Source organism: Mytilus californianus, unplaced genomic scaffold (genome assembly GCF_021869535.1).
Source record: "Mytilus californianus isolate M0D057914Y unplaced genomic scaffold, xbMytCali1.0.p SCAF_12, whole genome shotgun sequence".
NCBI lineage: Eukaryota > Metazoa > Mollusca > Bivalvia > Mytilida > Mytilidae > Mytilus > Mytilus californianus.
The window spans coordinates 48734990-48756710 of record NW_026262604.1 but is presented as its reverse complement, the minus strand read 5'-3'; the positions used below and the strand labels follow the sequence as shown (position 1 = coordinate 48756710).

General features: G+C 33.1%; 1 protein-coding gene across 3 annotated transcripts in view; it reads left to right on the top strand.

The window, feature by feature from the left end:
- Positions 1-21721, top strand: part of LOC127721945 (colorectal mutant cancer protein-like) — a 64747-nt gene that overhangs the window by 21610 nt on the left and 21416 nt on the right. For 2 of the 3 annotated variants that reach the window (XM_052228792.1, XM_052228794.1), the window contains 2 exons: positions 19729-19842; positions 20495-20637. In XM_052228792.1, coding sequence (XP_052084752.1) covers positions 19729-19842; positions 20495-20637 — 257 coding nt within the window. Of the gene's footprint in view, positions 1-11145; positions 11902-19728; positions 19843-20494; positions 20638-21721 lie in introns of those variants that run through there. The other variant, XM_052228793.1, reaches the window with a different exon arrangement.

Below are 21721 nucleotides of genomic sequence, written 5' to 3'. Positions count from 1 at the left end.
GATGGCTGACACTTTCTGATGGTTTAACAGTGTTAAATGGTTTTAAAAGCACTGTCTGATAGTTAAACAGTGTTTGATGGCTGACACTTTCTGATGGTTAAACAGTGTTTGATGGTTTGGTTTGACACTTTCTGATAGTTTATCAATGTCTGATGGCTTAGTACTGTGATGATTTAACAGTGTCTGATGGTTTGATCCTTTCTAGTGGTTAAATAGTGTATGATGTTTTAACACATTCTAATGGTTTAACAGTGTTTGATGAAATAACACTTTTTGATAGTTTAACACTGTCTGATGGTTTAACAGTGTTTGATGGCTTGCCAATTTTTGAAAGTTAAACAGTGTCTGATTGATTGACAGTGTCTGATGGTTTAACATTGTCTGATTGATTGACAGTGTCTGATGGTTTAACAGTTATCTAGGTTTCATGCATAAATTGATGGTCACTTGCTTTCACATATAATTTTACAAATGAATAGCATTTGATTCTTTATTGAAGTTTAATGAAATTTATGTTTTCAAGTTCCATGGGCTCTTGACTCTGAAGAATTTGAAAATAAGCACGGGCTCTGTCCTTTGAAAACATCAGTAATATTATCGTAGGGGACATTGCATACTTTATAGCAATCTCTTTATTTATAATACCCATCGAAAAGAAGCAGTGAGGGATACAGTTTTTGACCCATCGCCAGTCAGTTAGTAATTTTCATTTCTGGATGCTAACTCCAATACCCCTTTTGAAGAGGCCGGCTAGGGGGGAGGGGGTAATGGGAGGATGTCTTATTTCTGCCCAAGAGATTTAAAAATAAAATTCCAAATGTAACACTGTTATAATCTGACACTAACTTTGCAAATCAATTTTTCTACTATCTGAAATATTTCTTAATTTATCGTTGTCATTTCTGAGTTTGGTGAGCTTTTAACACAAAGGAAGAAAAATAGGTCACTAAGACTAAGGGCTACTGCTTGGTTCTTGAAAACTTATCACAACTTTTAATTTTGTCTGATCAGATCCATTTAAAATCTGCATTCCTGTGTATATTTTAGAAATAAGATATACATGTACAAGACAAGAACCTCTGGAAATGCTTAAAAAACATATATCAAAGAAATGTTGCTTATATTTTTGATCTACATCCTCATTCAATGCATGTAGTTGTTGAATATTGTGTTCTTAATAGTGTTGTCAATGGTTAACTGGTTAACCGTCGGAAGGACCGAATATCGAATACCAAAAACGATAACCGGTTAACCTGATCTTTTTTCAATTTTTAAAGATTTGATATAAATGTGTATTGAAATCATTTATAAATTTTGTTCAATTTAAAAATGATCCTGGTAATTAATTTGACAGATCAATTATGTCCAGTATATATTGATTGGTATTGTTAACCCAAAAAACATAGTATCAATTAGAACAAAGACAACTTGTCTATCAGCTCGGGGCAAGATCTTAAGTAAACATTATTAGGGTACATGTTTTTTAACAGTAACTGTTGTAATCCGATTAAATTTTACCATTTACTTCATTATTTCATTTTTGATTTGATATTGCATAGACCTACATCTGAATGTGCAACCTCCATCGTGCAAGGCTTTGTAATACTAACTTTAAACAAGATGCCATCTCAAAAATGATGAAATGCAAATCAACTTGAATGGAATTAATGTATACTTGATGGTATGAGTAACACGCTTAATCCTTTCAAATTGAAACACCCCACATTATTTTCTTAGACATCAAGAGAAAATGAAAAAATCAACGGTTTCAGACATTATCAATTCGGCAGGATCAAGAAGGTTTTTTATCTTTTCAATCTGAAGTTATTACAAATGTCATAGTAGAAAAACAGTAGTATTGGTTTATTAAAGTTAAAACTTCGCCAGGAAAGTCTTATAATGCCAAAGGGTAAACTTCAATTTATCGTAGCATAAAAACGTACATTTTTAGGGTACTATAGATAAGGCCTTCTAACATCAACTTAAACTAACGGTTAACTGGTTAATCGGTTGAAAGATTATCCGAGTAATCGGTTTGGCAAAACTTTTCGATTTGACAACACTAGTTCTTAAGTTAGCCTATGCTTCTTACCCAGGAAACCAAACAGCTCCAAGTATTAGTTGACCAAATTAATACAAATAATTTAAATAAAAACAATTCATTTGTTTCCTTTTGTTTAAGTAAAGATAACCAGAAAAGATGTAAATGTTCCTGCTTGTAAGAGCATAGGAAACGTCATGATCCTACGATAAGTTTCCTGTTAAAGGAAATTACAGCTTGTACTCTAGTGTTGTTAGTACAAACAAGGGTAACAAATATAACAAACACATTGTTTCATTACGAAAAGTGTGTTTAAAATTCAGGACTTTTATTTGATTGAAGTTTTGAAATAATTCCTGTATGTGGTTGTGAATAGGATTAGGAGGAGATTTTTTATTTATTCCGTTTGGATAAAACAGATAGTTTATGCCTGGAATTTATATATTTCAACGATTGAAATTCAGAGGCAAATCTGACATTTAGTATGATACCAAGGGGAGATAATTTGTAAAATAGTGTGATTCCTTTTGGAACATAGTAGGGTTTTGAGGAAATTAAACAGGAATGATGTTATTGTGTAAAAGTTTGAATGCATCTAATTTTATTTCTTGGTGGAGTTTTTTGGTTTGTGGAAATTTAGTTTGGAATCTTTATGATAGAAAAAAAAATTGTTGGTTTTTGAATAATTAAAGAAGGTGCAGATTAAAGAATATGTATAACTATAAAATTGGATGCATGAATATTATAATATCAAAATATTTAAGGAAAATATTACTTGAAAAAATATCAATAATTTGTTAATCATCCTATAGACTTCAGTTTAAAGAAAGAAAAAATATATATGTAAATACTTGGATACATAAATAAGATCATAACATTTTAAGGTTATATAATTATATTACTCTATGCAGAATTTTGAAAAACATCAGTAATTAGTTAATCATCCATAAGCATTCAGTTTAAAAAAAAATATATAAAAAGTTGGATACTTGAATAAGATCAAAATAAGATCAAAACATTTAAGGAATATATATTGACTCTGCAGAAATTTGAAAAATATCAATAATTAGTTAATCATCCTTAAGACTTCAGCATCAATTCTTAACCAAATTGTCCGTTTGAAATAGAGAACCACTTGGTAGTTGATGTAGAAATATGTATGTTTCAAAGAATCAATTGACGTAGCGACTAAGATGATGATTCAGTATACATCAAAATAGATATCGACTCTCTCGGCAGTTGTATAAAGACAGGAGATAAAAAACGTTTCATATCAAATGGGTAATTAACCTGTCAAAATTTATCTGAAGGGAGGTTTCATGGTCTGAAATATTCATGTTAATTTGATGGATGAAATGTGTCAGAATTAGTTTTAAAAGATAAAATAAATTCTTAAGTTTGGCCCTTAAATTGGAACTATGTCATTGTTCTTCAGAAAACCAAAATTTATAATCTACAATGTGCAAAATTAGATAATCCAAAAATGTTTTTGAGTACTGTGCTTACTAGCTGTTTGCTTTTGATGGTCTTGTATGACTATAATGTTCCAGTTTTTAACCATGTTTACTGTTTAAATTCAGTGGTACAAATTAGTGTGGGTCTAACGTCAAGGGCCTGTCTTTTCCTGAATTTAAGGGGCTGGATGCTATGCAAACCCTTCATGAACCTTAGACTCCCTCATTCAGCTCTCCGCCAATCATACTCAAGTCATTAAAATATAAATCTGAAGTTCAGGAAATTCTTTTTTAATTGTATAAAAAAAAAGAAGTAAACATGAGTTGGTTTTTTTTGCTCTGTGTTGAAGGCCTGACACTGTGACTTTGAGATGAAGAACAGCAATAAAAGTGCTGTTCCTTAACTTTATGTGTGTATTTTGCTGTACATGTACTGATTTTGTGTCATGGATGGATACCCCATATCCTTTGTTTTTATACGACCGCAAAAAAATTTTTGTGGTCATATATTGGTATGACGTTGGCGTCGTTGTCGTTGTCGTCGTCGTCGTCCGGCGTCGTCCGAAGACACATTGGTTTTCGCACTCTAACTTTAGTTTAAGTGAATGGATCTCTATGAAATTTTACCACAAGGTTCAATACCACAAAAGGAAGGTTGGGATTGATTTTGGGGGTTATGGTACCACCAGTAAAGGAATTAGGGGCCAAAAAGGGGCCAAAAATAAACATTTTTGTAACTTCCAGACATAACTTGTGTGTTAGTGTATGGATCTCTCTGACATTGTACCACAAGGTTCCATATCACAAAAGGAATGCTGGGATTGATTTTGGGGGTAATTGCCTCAAAATTTTAGGAATTAGGGGCCAAAAAAGGGGCAAAAAACAAGCATTTTTCTAGTTTCATGACAATAACTTGTGTGTAAGTGTATGGATCTTTCTGAAATTGTACTACAAGGTTCCATATCACAAAGGGAAAGCTGGAATTGAGTTTGGGGGTAATTTTCTAAACGTTTAGGAATTGGGGGCCAAAAAGGGGCCAAAAAACACATTTTTCTAGTTTCCAGACAATTACTTGTGTTTAAGTGTATGGATCTCTCTGAAATTGTACTGCAAGGTACCATACCACAAAGGGTAGGCTGGGATTGAGTTTGGGGGTGATGAATCATAAGGGGGTTCAAAAAATTTGGGGGGGGGGATTTTTTTTTTTTCCTTTTTTTTCTTTTTTTCCTTTTTTTTTTCTTTTAAAATTTTCCATTTTAAGTTGGTTATTTCTGATTTATATTTAAAAGCAAATAATAATGATATGGTAGGAGATACACACCAAACAGGATGTGTAAATTATTATATAATAAGTATTGTGCAATAGCAAGAAATTTTCAATTGCACAGTATTGCACAATAGCAAGAAATCTTCAATTGCACAGTATTGCGCAATAGCAAGAAATCTTAAATTGCACAGTATTGTGCAATAGCAAGAAATATCCAATAGCACAATATTGCGCAATAGCAAGAAATTGTCAATTGTACAGTATTGCGCAATAGCAAGAAATATTTAATTGCACAGTATTGTGCAAAAGAAGATACTTCGTATAAATTGCTTATTTCTTGACCAATTTCAATGGGGTTTTATTCTTGAATTCTTGGGGTTCTTTAATATGCTGAATCTAACCGTCTATTTAGTTTTTGGATTTTGGGCCCCGTTTTTAAATTGGTCCACATTGAGGTCCAAAGGATCCAAAATTAAACTTTGTTTGATTTCATCAAAAATTGAGTTATTGGTGTTCTTTGATATGCCGAATCTAACCGTGTATTTAGATTCTTAATTTTTGGTTCCGTTTTCAAATTGGTCTACATTAAGGTCCAAAGGGTCCAAAATTAAACTTAGTTTGATTTTAACAAAAATTGAATTCTTAATGTTCTTTGATATGCTGAATCTAAACATGTATTTAGATTTTTGATTATGGGCCCAGTTTTCAAGTTGGTCCAAATCGGGGTCCAAAATTAAACTTTGTTTGATTTCAACAAAAATTGAATATATGGGGTTCTTTGATATGCTGAATCTAACCATGTATTTAGATTTTTGATTTTTGGGCCCTGTTATCAACTTTGTCCACATTGAGGTCAAAAGGGTCCAAAATTAAACTTTGTTTGATTTCATCAAAAATTGAATTCTTGGGGTTCTTTGATATGCTGAATCTAACCATGTATTTAGATTTTGGATATTGGACCATAATAGGTGAATGTCCAATTTAAAATTTTTAAATTCTTAGACCACATTCATTCTGTGTCAGAAACCTATGCAATGTCAAATATTTAATCACAATCCAAATGCAAAGCTGTATCAAGCTTGAATGTTGTGTCCATACTTGCCCCAACTGTTCAGGGTTCGACCTCTGCGGTCGTATCAAGCTGCGCCCTGCGGAGCATTTTCTATTATGGCAGGCACATCAAATACAAAAATTATGGGAGGGAAAATTAAATTTCCTATCATAAAATATCAAGGCTTGTGCCAATATAAAGACCTTGTGTATAGCTAACAGTGTGTTTTACCTAGAGGGCTTATGCACAGAGGGTCCCCCATGAAATAATGAATGCCCGAATACTTTAGAATTTGAAATTCCCTCATACTCTTTTTATATACATGTAAGCCCAAATCCTTCAAAAACATGACTACATGATCCTTTCAAAGAATCGCCAACCCTTAAAATAATTTCTAAAATACTCCAAGCAGATGAAATAAAACTGGGCATTCCAATATAAATCATTATGTCAGAGCTTCTTTGATCAACATTAACTGAATGTAAAATGAGAATGGATTTTAACATTTGAGTAAAGTAAGAACATGTTGACGTCATAAGCCAACATCATTGGCATTGCATAGATAAACAGTTTATCTACCGTCTTTTAGCTCGAGTTTCTATCGCCACTCAATGAGATTGCAGTTGAGAAACTCCCTTTCATTTTGAAAACCATAGATAAACTGTAATGATGCCAGTAATTAGGGCTTCTTGGATGAAATTTTAACTGAATGTAAACATAGAATGTTTTTTTTCACATTTGAGTAAAGTATGAACATGTTGACGTCATAAGCCAACGTTATTGGCATTGCATAGATAAACAGATTATCTATGCTACTTCAACTCCAGGAAGTTTTGATCTCCCTTCAATGAGATTGCAGCATAGAAACTACCTCTCGTTTTGAAAACCATAGATAATCTGTAATGGTTAAAATGAAGTAATTATTTACATAGGCGACAATGGTAGCCTTTTTGGGTCCTGCGTTTTCACTTTAAAAGATCGTTGATAAAAATGTCAAATTCTGTATTATCAACACCTTTGGGTGTAAATAAAACTGCAAAATACATATGGTGCCGCAGCTTTTTTGATAGAAAAATGGCATTTTTTTAGGGTACTCAACGGTTCCTGAATTTTCGAAATAGTATGAATGAAGAACACCCCTTGTTTGAATTGGCGCAGAAAATGTTGCTCGTCACAGAGAGTTTCCTCCAAATTTCTCGCTATTTCTACACCAATGGCCAACACTCATTTCTCACTATTTCAATTTTGATTTCTAATTACCAGGGCAGCAGAAAATAAATTTACTTCTACCTATTATCTTTTGTTTGAAATCTAGGTGGCACCAGTCATCTTTAATTACTTCCTTTTAACTTATAGATGTCTGTATTAAAAGCTTCTTGGACGAATTTTAACTGAATGTAAAAAGAGCAAAGAATCACAAGAAAATCCTTCTCCATTTCAAAACTTTAGATAATCTTTAATTATGTCAGTGCTACTTGAAGGAATTTTAACTGAATGTAGAAAGAGCAAAGAATCACATCAACAAGGAAATGTAAACAGAAAATTATTTTAACAAGAATTTAAGATGAATAATCAATAACAGCTAATACATGTTGCAGAAAATCTGTTTCCTGTTGCCTGTCTGCTTGATATGTTGTAATTACACAAAAGTTACTTAATTCGTTACTTAATTCATGTTTATTTCAGTATTGATGATAATGAAATTACATATGTAAGAGAAATGTCTTTAGTATCTTTGGCACTATAAATGTCTTTTAAATTTTACTCAACTTGGTTTTATGCATTTACTACTAATTCAGTTAAAAGTATCATGTTTTTCGTTTGACATCTGTAGGCAATGTCAGAGAAGGGGATTGTATTTATATTTCCCATTTAAGAGTCAACAAGTATGAAATGTGTCTCATTAAAAGTCCTGAAAAAGTTAAATTTTATTATTTTAAAATTCAGTACATTTTTATAATTGATTACTGTAGTTTTGAATAAAATGAAATCATTGAAAAGGAAACAGTTTTATTTCTCTAAGGGGATACTGTTCCTAAGAAATATAGAAAACTGGCTATTCCTTAATTAGTCATAGATGAGGAGATTGTAAGGTACCTAAAATTGATAATTAAGAGTACTAGTGCATTTGTTTCTAACCGAAATTTTGTCATCGATGACTATCGTTTAGTAAATGTTCAGCTGCTAGAAACAAATACATCGTTTAATGAATTTTATCGACCCTGCGTAGTGAGATTACACACACGCACTACAAACAGACAGGTAAAAGTGCGGGAAATGAACGACCAAGACTTTGCGAAAACAGCGCATGCTCGCGCGACTATTTTGTGTGTACATCGTTTACGTGAACAATGTCAACGTTGACCAAAAAATGTAAGAAACAAATGGATTAAACGAATAAGCACGTAATCGTTTACATTGTTTAGGTTAGAAACAAATGTGCTCATAGTTTCCACACAATAACATATTACATTTCTAATTGAAATTCTATGGGTTCGAAAAAGTGCCTTCTAATCCCCCAATATTTTAAATTTTGGAATAGCCCTGAATGAAGATGACCAATAACGAAAGAATTCTATTTAACAACAGGAAAAGATATAAAAATAAACACAGGAAAGAAATTATAAAATGAAGATTTAACATTAAAATTTATTTTGAGGAAGAGGAAGGAGGATTATTGTTACATAAGTTCAGTTACCTTTGAAGTTAAACGAGTTTTTAAAATGTGATTTTCCTGCTTGAAACTGATAGTATGTGATCATTTTCAATCTTCTTTTTCAATTTTGTAAATTGTTCTTACTGACGTGTTATTAAGTCTCCCAAACGAAGTTTGGGAAGACTTATTGTTTTTGCTCAGTTATTATTATTATTATTCTTCTTCCTCTTCCTCTTCCGCCACTTTTAAATTTGAACTTGTCCGCACCCGTTCTCCAAAACCGCTTGTCAGATTAACTTAGGATTTCACAATATGTTAGACTAACATGTCTAGTGGTGCAATCAGGGTTTTGTTTGTGCAATAGGGTTTATAAAGGGGTACTTTGAGGGGCGAAAGAAAGGAGGGTTTTACTATAGAACCCTATGGGATTTTATTTTTTTTAATTTTCAAATGATTATAAATTGAAAACCGTTTGTGATAGACACAATCTTTTTAATTGAAAATGTTCTAAATGATAAAACACATTAAATGAAATACAGGGTTAGTCCCCAGGGGTCACCCCCACCCCCTGCCATTTAAGAAAGTTCTAATACCTTGTAAGTGGTCAAGATCCCCACCCCTAAACCATATATATTCTGGTTTGTCATGCTAAGATGGTTTGAATGATATACAGGGTTAGTCCTCAGGGGTCATCCCAACCCCCTGCCATTTGAGAAAGTTCTAATATCTTGTAAATGGTCGAGATCCCCACCCCTAAACCATATATATTCTGGTTTGTCATTATAAAGCAAATCAAATGGAATACAGGGTTAGTCCCCAGGGGTCACCCCACCCCCTGCCATTTAAGAAAGTTCTTATATCTTGTAAGTGGTCAAGATCCCCACCCCTAAACCATATATATTCTGGTTTGTCATGCTAAGATGGTTTGAATGATATACAGGGTTAGTCCCCAGGGGTCATCCTGACCCCCTGCCATTTGAGAAAGTACTAATATCTTGTAAATGGTCAAGATCCCCACCCCTAAACCATATATATTCTGGTTTGTCATTATAAAGCAAATCAAATGAAATACAGGGTTAGTCTCCAGGGGTCACCCCCACCCCCTGCCATTTAAGAAAGTTCTTATATCTTGTAAGTGGTCAAGATCCCCACCCCTAAACCATATATATTCTGGTTTGTCATGCTAAGATGGTTTGAATGATATACAGGGTTAGTCCCCAGGGGTCATCCTGACCCCCTGCCATTTGAGAAAGTACTAATATCTTGTAAATGGTCAAGATCCCCACCCCTAAACCATATATATTCTGGTTTGTCATTATAAAGCAAATCAAATGAAATACAGGGTTAGTCTCCAGGGGTCGCCCCACCCCCTGTCATTTAAGAAAGTTCTAATATTTTGTAAGTGGTCAAGATCCCCACCCCTAAACCATATATATTCTGGTTTGTCATGCTAAGATGGTTTGAATGATATACAGGGTTAGTCCCCAGGGGTCATCCCGACCCCCTGCCATTTGAGAAAGTTCTAATATCTTGTAAATGGTTGAGATCCCCACCCCTAAACCATATATATTCTGGTTTGTCATTATAAAGCAAATCAAATTAAATACAGGGTTAGTCCCCAGGGGTCACCCCCACCCCCTGCCATTTAAGAAAGTTCTAATATCTTGTAAGTGGTCGAGATCCCCACCCCTAAACCATATATATTCTGGTTAGTCATGCAAAGATGGTTTGAATGTTGTACAGGGTTAGTCCCCCGGGGTCACCCCATACCCCTGCCATTTAAGAAAGTTCTAATATCTTGTAAGTGGTCAAGATCCCCACCCCTAAACCATATATATTCTGGTTTGTCTTGCAAAGATGGTTTGAAAATATACAGGGTTAGTCCCCAGGGGTCATCTTCCACCCCCTGCCATTTGAGAAAGTTCTAATATCTTGTAAGTGGTCAAGATCCCCACCCCTAAACCATATATATTCTGGTTTGTCATGCAAAGATGGTTTGAATGATATACTGGGTTAGTCCCCAGGGGTCATCCCCTACCCCCTGCCATTTGAGAAATTTTAATGTCTTGTAATTGGTTGAGATCCCCACCCCTAAACCAAATCTATTCCTGTTCGTCATATCTTAAACATTTGAATGATGTATAGGGTCAGTCCCCAGGGGTTCCCCCACCCCCAATGTTCTAATATCTTGTAAATGGTCGAGATCCCCACCCCTAGACCATATATATTCCTGTTCGTCATGTCTCTAACATTTGAATGATGTATAGGGTCAGTCCCTAGGGGTTCCCCCCCCCCACCCCCACCCCCAATGTTCTAATATCTTGTCAATGATCGAGATCCCCACCCCTAAACCATATATATTCCTGATCTTCATGTCTCGAACATTTGAATGATGTATAGGGTCAGTCACCAGGGGTTCCCCCCACCCCCAATGTTCTAGTATCTTGTAAGTGGTCGAGATCCCCACCCCTAAACCATATATATTCTGGTTTGTCATGCCAAGATGATTTGAATGATATACAGGGTTAGTCCCCAGGCATCACTAATGCATACAACTTTACCAAACCAATTTTCACTGGACTTTGCCCAATGTCAGACGACCCTGGGAATTACGAATTATGGAAGCTTCGTTTGGGAGACTTCGTAACAGCATCCTGTTACAATCATTTCTTGTTTGAAACAGTTTAGCTCAACATTTGATGATATATTGGTGATGGAAATAGTTAAAAACAACTGGAAGCAACAGAAACTGTTATTATAGCTTTGCTTCACAAAGATTGCAAAGCTATCGGAATATTGACATTGTATAATGAATTTACAGTAAGAACTAAATTAGAGAGACACTTGATCGTATCACCAAATGTTTTATGCAGACAGTTTTGTTTTGGTCTGATAGTGAGACAACCAAAGTCTTAATAATGTTATTGTTTTGATTATGAAAAAGTATAAATTTGGACATCTGAACTTTGACATACATGTAGTGGATCTATTTTGCTATACTATGAAGCGAAGCGTGTTAATGATACAACAATAGAAACTTTAGGCAGCCTTTGATAAAATGTAGCTAGATTAATTTACAAAGAACCAAACTATGTTACACTCGGTATTGGTGAAGAAAAATTTAGAAATTGAAAACTGAAGTTTAAAACCATGTGACACTTTTACTGTAGTAAGAACTTCAGACACAGTATTGATTGTATATCAGTTCAAAGTTGAAGCAGTTAAACATTGACAATGTCTTACTATTGTCTTATCGATAAACAGGGGAAGTTAATTCATTCTCGTTCTGTAGAGGAGAACAGTGACATTAAACACAGACCACCGATAATAACCTGTAAAAAGTCCTGGTCAAGTTTTGACTTGTCACCGTCCAAAGTAAATCATACATTGTCATCATCAAAGGATCGACTTCACAGTGGTTCGGACTTAAAGGTACATAAGTATGTTAGTATTCAAAGGAAACTGATACTGAAAACAATTCATATATAAAAGAAAAGTACTTTTAAAAGTACTCAGTCATTTCCTGCTTAAATGTGACATAATCTTACATTTTTCAGAGGGGAGTGTAGTACTTTAAATTATAGTCAAGCGTCCTCAAACGTTTGAATGCCAGTCTGCCTAAGAATCAGGCAGTGGTGAAAACATGACAAATAAAAACCCACTGAATAAAAAATAAGAAGATGTGGTATGATTGCCAATCAGACAACTCTTCACAAGAGACCAAATGATACAGAAATTAACAACTATAGCATTTCAGTTCATAATAGGTAGTAATGCTATCATTCTAACCAATTTTATCTTGAGTTATTTTGAATTACCAGAAATACAGAAATGAAAGACATTATTTCTAGTTCAGGATGATGGTTTCTTCAAAATAGCATGGTAAGGTTGGCGGGTTTTCTCTGACCATGTTTTGAATTTTATTTGAATTGCCTAATCCTTACAAAGACTGGTACTTAAAGAGTGTCAATGAAAGGTTATTGGTTTTTGGTGGAGTTCGTGTTGTTTAATCTATAGTTTTCTATAAAGTGTTTTGTAGAATTGTATGTCTTTTTGTCCTTTTCCTTTTATACCATGGTGTTTATTGTCAGTTTTTTTCGACAACTTATGAGTTTGGAATGATCCCTTAAGCTTGGTGTCTTTACCCCTCTATTTTTAACATATACTGGAGGGTATCATCAGCTCATTACTCCATGGTTTGGTAACTGGCATAACTTGTAAACTACATAAGGAAATGCCTGTACCAAGTCAGGAATATGACAGTTATTTTCCATTTGTTTGATGTGTTTGAGCTTTTGATTTTGCCATTTGATAAGGGACTTTCCATTTTGAATTTTCCTTGCAATTCGGTATTTTTGTCATTTTACTTTTTTGTTACATATCTTTCTTAAATTCTCCATTTATAAATACAGAAATTACTGGTATTAAGAAACTCATATTTCAACTTCCTCCGAAGGCAGAGCTAGATGACCGTTGGTTACGATTTGGCCACTGTTACACTGGTATCTTATTTTTAGGTATCATTTTTTGTGTATAGAGGAAAAGTTGTATTTTCATGGATTCTCTGCGTATAGTCTTTTTGTGCTGATGCGGCGTAAAGCAATCACCAGTCAATCAATATTTTCATGGATATTTGATTTTATGGTATTGTCAAAGTCTGCGGCATACATTCATTCTATTATAAATTAATACTGCATTGAACAGTTGAATTCAAGGTTAACCTATACCTATTACTAATAGATTACTTAGATAAAATTTTCAGGTGTACATGCTGTACATAAACATTACAAATGGATAACATGTGGACACTTTCATTTTGTATTAAAGATCTAATTATTTGTTCAATTATCTTTAATCACTTAATTAGCAGAAAACAATCATTAACAGAGGTGATAAAATTGCCAAAGGCTAGGTATTTAACTGTATGCCATGAAAAGTTTATTTTTTGAAAAGGCAGAGGGGTGCATTTTTTTGCCTTGGAGGGCAGAAGGGCGGGGGTAAGGGCACCAAGGGCGGTCCGCCCTTCTATTTTGGGCAGGTGGGAACACTGGCCTATGAAATCCATGAAAATTGGAATCCAACGAATAATAATGAATCCACAGTAATATTTTTAAATCCCTTTTGATCATTTAGCTTTTCATGTATTCAAGTAATTATTTATATGTATACATCCTATTTGGCTTTCAATTCATGGTTTGTCCTGAGTGTTCCTCAACAATGGTAAATACAGAAAAGTGCCTCAGACACACCAAATTTAAAATGTAAATTCCATTGCTCAGGAACAGAGGAATTGTTGTAATGTGATAAGCTTAATAAAATACACATGCTAAGAAATTGTTAAGTACATATTATAACCACAAACACAACCAAAGAATAAAACACACTCAATATATATATAGATCGATAGAAGTATGGCCAATATTGTGACCGAAAAGGTGATAATCAAAGTTTTAATACCTTTTATCTTTCATAGTTATATCCATTAAAAAGATAATAGCTTCTTAATTTAAGCAGCAAATATCGAATGTCAGGATATCAGAACAGCTGGATAAAAAATATATAAAAAATCAGGAATTTTTAAACTGGAAAATTTAACAGGAAAAGTGTAATTGAGTAGTTAATTCAGTTCTTATCTAAAATCAAGACTCTTCTTTCCTATTCGTTTTCTATTTATAAGTGCTCTGTAAATATTACAGTATTTCATCATGTTCTGTTCAAATATGGAAATGATGCTTGAAAATGTCAAACTTAATGAATAATTGTTACTCCAGGGAATCTTGGTTACAACATTGAGTTTATAGATGGTATAATATATTATTATTCTGTTGCTGAAACAAAAATATTTTGCATATTTTTAAATGGTCTTTCAAATTAAATCTTATATCAGCAGCATTTCATATTCTTTTTGCTATTGTGCCTTTAAATTCCCTGACTATGGCTAGAAGTATGTAACAATTTATGAAGATATCGAATATTTGAAAATCATATATATATATATATATATATGATTACAAAAGGGTAATATCAGAATAATTTCCCTGTTATGTCTTAATATTCTATATTGAAAAGTAGCAAATTTAGGAAGTAAAGTTATTTGCGTATTTAATGTGTGTGTAGTTTATGTTAACAGTTAGAAGGTAAAAAAAAATACATGTCAACTGTAATATGAAGAAAAAATAGGTTAAATTGGTAGTTAAGAATTTTTTTAACATATTTTACTTGAGGCTATATGACATTGTGACTTTATTTGCACTTAATAGAAAATGGTATAAAATTAGGGTAAGATAGGGTAGGATAACTTTGGTGGATAACTTTGGTGGATAGTTGTCTCATTGGCAATCATACCACATCTACTTATTTTTATATTAAGAGTTTAAAAATAGTGTCCGATGACCCAGCCTTCCAACCATCATGGCCGACTTGGTTAAAAATAGAACATAGGGGTAAAATGCAGTTTTTGGTTTATATTTCTGAAACTAAAGCATTTAGAGCAAATCTGACAGGAGGCAAAAATGTTCATCAGATTTAGATTTATCAGATGAATTCGACAACCGTTGTTGGGTTGCTGCCCCTGAGTTAGTAATTTTACAGAAATTTTGCAGTTTTTATACGACCGTCGTATATTGGTATGACGTTGGCGTCGTCGTTGTCGTTGTCGTCGTCCAAAGACACATTGGTTTTCGCACTCTAACTTTAGTTTAAGTGAATGGATCTCTTTGAAATTTTACCATAAGGTTAAATACCACAAAAGGAAGGTTGGGATTGATTTTGGGGGTTATGGTACCAACAGTTAAGGAATTAGGGGCCAAAAATAAGCATTTTCTAGTTTCCAGACAATAACTGTGGAACGGTGTATGGATCTCTCTGAAATTATACTACAAGTTTCCATACCATAAAGGGATGGTTAGGATTTGCTTTGGGGGGCTATGGCTCAAACCGTTTAGGAATTAGGGACAAAAAAAGGGGGAAAAACAAGGTTGTCCTGGTTAATGGACAAATACTTTAGTACAAAACATAATTTAAAGCAGTGTAAGGGAGATAAATCAAATACATCATTGAAATTACCTCCCTTACACTGCTTTTAAATTATGTATAAAGTAATGGTTAATGAACAATTAAGATAATTTAAAACAGTGTAAGGGAGGTAATCCAAATACAATGTTTTGTTACTTCCCTTACACTGCTTTTAAATTATGTTTAAAGAAATGCATATTTATAAAGGAAGGCCAGTAAAAATATCTGCAAATGTTGCATCTTTTTTTTTTACAAAAAAATCCATATGAAAGATTTGACACTATATTTCAAATTCTATTATAAAATAGATTAAGTTAGCACTATGGTAAATTTAAATGGGTAATTATGGTTGCAAACTCCATTGGAAATTTGAATTGAGATTATGACCATATCTTGAAGGAAAGAATTTTTTTGGGGAAAAAATGGAGGGGGGGGGGGGGGGGGGGGTGGGGTAAAAAGAAATTGTGGAGGTCAATTTTTTCTCATTTCAGATTTCAGAAATTAAAAAGAATTATTCTTCAAATATTTTTTTTTTTTCAAATTTCAAATATTGAAAAATTTCAAGAAGTAATCTTTAATTGCACAGTATGGCGCATTAGATTTGTAAAATCTTTGACCACATTTATTTATTTGTTATGCCGAATCTAACCGTGTATTTAGATTTTTAATTTTGGGTCCAGTTTTCAAATTGGTCTACATTAAGGTCCAAAGGGTCCAAAATTAAACTTTGTTTGATTTTAACAAAAATTGAATTCTTGGGGTTCTTTGATATGCTGAATCTAAACATGTATTTAGATTTTTGATTTTTGGCCCAGTTTTCAAGTTGGTCCAAATTGAGGTCCAAAATTAAACTTTGTTTGATTTCAACAAAAATTGAATATATGGGGTTCTTTGATATGCTGAATCTAACCATGTATTTAGATTTTTTATTTGTGGATCCCACTATCAAATTGGTTCATATTGAGGTAAAAAGGGTCCAAAATTAAACTTTGTTTTATTTCATCAAAAATTGAATTACTGGGGTTCTTTGATATGCCAAATCTAACCGTGTATTTAGATTTTTAATTTTGGGTCCTGTTTTTTAAGTTGGTCTACATTAAGGTCCAAAGGGTCCAAAATTAAACTTAGTTTGATTTTAACAAAAATTGAATATATGGGGTTCTTTGATATGCTGAATCTAACCATGTATTTTGATTTTGGACATTGTACCATAATAGGTAAATTAAAAAAATTCAAGTCCTTAGACCACATTCTTTCTGTGTCAGAAACCTATGCTGTGTCAAATATTTAATCACAATCCAAATTCAGAGCTGTATCAAGCTTGAATGTTGTGTCCATACTTGCCCCAACTGTTCAGGGTTCGACCTCTGCGGTCGTATCAAGCTGCGCCCAGCGAAGCATTTTATTTGTTATTATCTTAATTATCATTATAATATCTAATATCTAATACTTTTAATTATGATTTTAACCCTATTTTACATGAATTCCAAAGCATCAGTAAATACAGGTGAGCGACATAGGCTCTTGAGAGCCTCTAGTTTTTTTTTGGTGGAGTTCGTGTTGTTTAATCTATAGTTTTCTATCAAGTGTTTTGTAGACTTGTATGTCTTTTTGTCCTTTTCCTTTTATACCATGGTGTTTATTGTCAGTTTTTCGACAACGTATGAGTTTGGAATGATCCCTTAAGCTTGGTGTCTTACCCCTCTATTTTTAACATATACTGGAGGGTATCATCAGCTCATTACTCCATGGTTTGGTAACTGGCATAACTTGTAAACTACATAAGGAAATGCCTGTACCAAGTCAGGAATATGACAGTTATTTTCCATTTGTTTGATGTGTTTGAGCTTTTGATTTTGCCATTTGATAAGGGACTTTCCATTTTGAATTTTCCTTGCAGTTCCGTATTTTTGTTATTTTACTTTTTTGTTACATATCTTTCTTAAATTCTCCATTTATAAATGCAGAAATTACTGGTATTAAGAAACTCATATTTCAACTTCCTCCGAAGGCAAAGCTAGATGACCACTGGTTACGATTTGGCCACTGTTACAGTAGTTTCTTATTTTTAAATATAATTTTTTGTGTATCTAGAGGAAAAGTTGTATTTTCATGGACTCTCTGAGATATAGTCTTTTTGTGATGATGCTTTTTGTGCTGATGCGGCGTAAAGCAATCACCAGTCATGGATATTTGATTTTATGGTATTGTCAAAGTCTGCAACCTTCAGTCTATTATCAATTAATACTGCCTTGAACATTTGTATTCAAAGTTTACCTATACCAAGGAAATACATGAAAATTGGAATCCAACCAATAATAATGAATACACAGTAATTTTTTTAAATCCCTTTTGATCATTTAGCTTTTCATGTATTCTTAATTTAAGCAGCAAATATCGAGTGTCAGGATATCAGAACAGCTGGTTAAAAAATATATAAAAAAACAGGAATTTTTAAACTGGAAAATTAAACAGGAAAAGTGTAATTGAGTAGTTAATTCAGTTCTTATCTAAAATCAAGACTCTTCTTTCCTATTCATTTTCTATTTATAAGTGCTCTGTAAATATTACAGTATTTCATCATGTTCTGTTCAAATATGGAAATGATGCTTGAAAATGTCAAACTTAATGAATAATTGTTACTCCAGGGAATCTTGGTTACAACATTGAGTTTATAGATGGTATAATATATTATTATTCTGTTGCTGAAACAAAAATATTTTGCATATTTTTAAATGGTCTTTCAAATTGAATCTTATATCAGCAGCATTTCATATTCTTTTTGCTATTGTGCCTTTAAATTCCCTGACTATGGCTAGAAGTATGTAACAATTTATGAAGATATCGAATATTTGAAAATCATATATATATTTCAGATTACAATAGGGTAATCATTATAATAATCAGTATAATTTCCCTGTTATATCTTAATATTCTATATTGAAAAGTAGCAAATTTAGGAAGTAAAGTTATTTTCGTGTTTAATGTGTGTGTAGTTTATGTTAACAGTTAGAAGGTAAAAAAAATACATGTCAACTGTTATATGCAGAAAAAATAGGTTAAATTGGTAAGTAAGAATTTTTTTAATATTTTTTACTTGAGGCTATATGACATTGTGACTTTATTTGCACTTAATAGAAAATGGTATAAAATTAGGGTAAGATAGGGTAGGATAACTTTGGTGGATAGTTGTCTCATTGGCAATCATACCACATCTACTTATTTTTATATTAAGAGGTTAAAAATAGGGTTAGTGGGGACGTGGGGTGACAGATTTAAAACATTCCCATTTTTTGTTTTGGCCTAAAAAAATGTTTTATTTGTGCAATGAACAACTTTTAATAAGATGGATATATAAGGGTGTTACTTAAGAACTTAAGAATATTATATTTACCAAGACCAGAGGTCGAGGTCAATATATTTCTTCTAGAAATTTATGCATCCACAGAAATAAAAGACATTGGTTGCTTTATGCATTGTTATTATACCCTTTTCTTGTTTGTTTTATTGCTTTATTTGCTAGGTTTTCATAGATGTACAGTGTACCCCGCTTGGTTTATAATATTCACAATATATTACATACAGTTACTGTAATGTTATATCAGAGAATGTTACGAGAAAACTTTGGCAATCAGAACAATTACTACAGTATTTCAAAACCTGTGATGGATTCATTAGCACATATAAAAGTTTGAATATTCCATGTTTCTTGTAAAAATTTTATGTTCAGAGGATGTTACTAGAAAACTTTGCCAATCAGAACAATCAGTGCAGTATTTGAAAACATGTGATTGATTCATTAGCACATATAAAAAGTTTAAATATCCCATACTTCTTAGTAATAATTGTTGATTGATTGATTAATGTCTGCTTAATCTCCAGGTTTAAAATATATCTGGCTCAATCAGGATGATAACTTGTTTTAATTGATGTGAACATGACACCTGCTTCCTTCTAGACTGACACACTGACACACTGAGCCAGATTTTAAACATGGTAGCTCTTAAGGTAACAAAAGTGACTCTTCCCATAAAAGTTATCCTGGCACCCTAGCTGACCCAAATTTGTTCTTTAATGTTGTGTGCTTGGATGAGCAGCAGTTACCAATTTTAAAGTTTTTTTTACCAGGCTGGGCACGAGCTCATGACTTATCATACACGAGAGGAGCATGTGCACCCTATCATGAAGACAGTTGATCTTTTTTTATGTACACAAATATATTTTCAGAAAGTTGTTTCTTTTTAGCTCCACCTGGCAGCATTAACTTCATTGAAAGGGGAGATAATTGAAATCAACAACAGACTTCATCGTGTGATTAGTGAGAGAGATGCGCTTGAAAAACAACTTAACAAATTACAGGTAATTTAATTATAAGTACCTTTAAAAAAAATACTCATTAAAGAAAAACATATATAATTTGGCAAAACATTTCAGAATTTTAGATTATTATGCTCTTCAAATTTCATAATATTTGATTTGGTTTTGCAACTGTTTTGACTTGAGCACCATTGATGAGTCTTTATGTAGACAAAAGGCATGTCTGCCATACCTAATTATAGGCCTAGTATCTTTGATAAGTTTTAATAGAAGTCAGAACTCATTCATTGTCTGCCTCAACAAAGGTTCTATAATAATATAAATGCTCATGTAGTTTTAAAGTTGTTGTTTTATAATCTGTAAATACTGAAAGCACCATTTAGCTTTAGTTATGCATTTAGTCTTCATTATGCTTATTAGTGCCTAACCTAAACCAGAACTTGAATCAAATGAAGTTATAAGGTTAGAGAATAAAGGTTTAGGTCACAAAAGTACTTCGAAATTTTCAGCATGTTGACCTCTACAGTACCACTTTTGCATCCCCTCTTCATCAACATAATATTTTATTTCAAAGTCATCGGCAAAACTTGTAAGTCACTTGATAGAAATACATATGTCCGATTGAAAAAAAAGATGCTCTGCCTTGCAGTTAGTTCCCCTTGTTCACTATTTGAATCTTTGTATTATTTTTTAGACTGATAAACTTCGGCAGCAAAGAGACTTTGAAGATAGACTGGAACAAACAACTGGAAGGTATGAAGAAAGGATAACAGAACTGCACAGTGTTATAGCTGAACTAAGGAAGAAGATAGAGAGACACCAAATTAATGTCATTAGGTATTGGAATTTGTTTAATGAATTGATAAAAGAGATGATTTTTCATTTCCTATCGGTAATTATCCATTTTTAGATGGTGACGTTCCCTTGTCACCATCTTATGGTGTTTATATATCTCAACTTGTACGATTCGCTCATGTATGTAACAACGTATTAGATTTTAGCGAGAGAAATTTATGTATTACTGAAAAATTATTACACCAGGGTTTTCGATATCATAAACTAGTCAAAACATTTACTAAATTTTATCATCTGTATAAGGACATCATTCGTAAATATAACTCAACATGCAGACATCTTATACGTACAGTAATTTCACATCCAATCTTTTATGGTAATATTCTTTACAAAGCACAAAAATGTCAGTATTCCCCTCAAAAGCTAACAAAACCTTTAAACAGACTTATTAAGAAGGGTTATAGTTACGATACTGTTGTCAGGTCATTAAAGATTGCATATTTTGGCTTTAATATTGATTCACTTATAGGGTCTTTGCATCGGAATTAAACATATTTATTCTAAAACCAGTTGTTGCCATGACACGGGTTATGTTCTTCTCATATATTTTATGATGGTATAATACTAAACCCCTAACGGGAGGGATTGTGCCTGATATTCATATGATAAGGACATAATCTGTCAATAAGTTTAATTGAGGTCTGGAGCTGGCATGTCAGTAACTGCTAGTAGTCTGTTGTTATTTATGTATTATTGTCATTTTGTTTATTTTCTTTTGTTTCCTATTCTGACATCGGACTCGGACTTCTCTTGAACTGAGTTTTACTGTGCGTACTGTTGTGCGTTTGTTTTTTCTACATTAGCTAGAGGTATAGGGGGAGGGTTGAGATCTCAAAAAACATGTTTAACCCCGCCGCATTTTTGCGCCTGTCCCAAGTCAGGAGCCTCTGGCCTTTGTTAGTCTTCTATCATTTTGAATTTTAGTTTCTTGTGTATAATTTGGAGTTTAGCATGATGTCCATTATCACTGAACTAGTATACATATTTGTTTAGGGGCCAGCTGAAGGACGTCTCCGGGTGCAGGAGTTTCTCGCTGCATTGAAGATCCATTGGTGGCCTTCAGCTG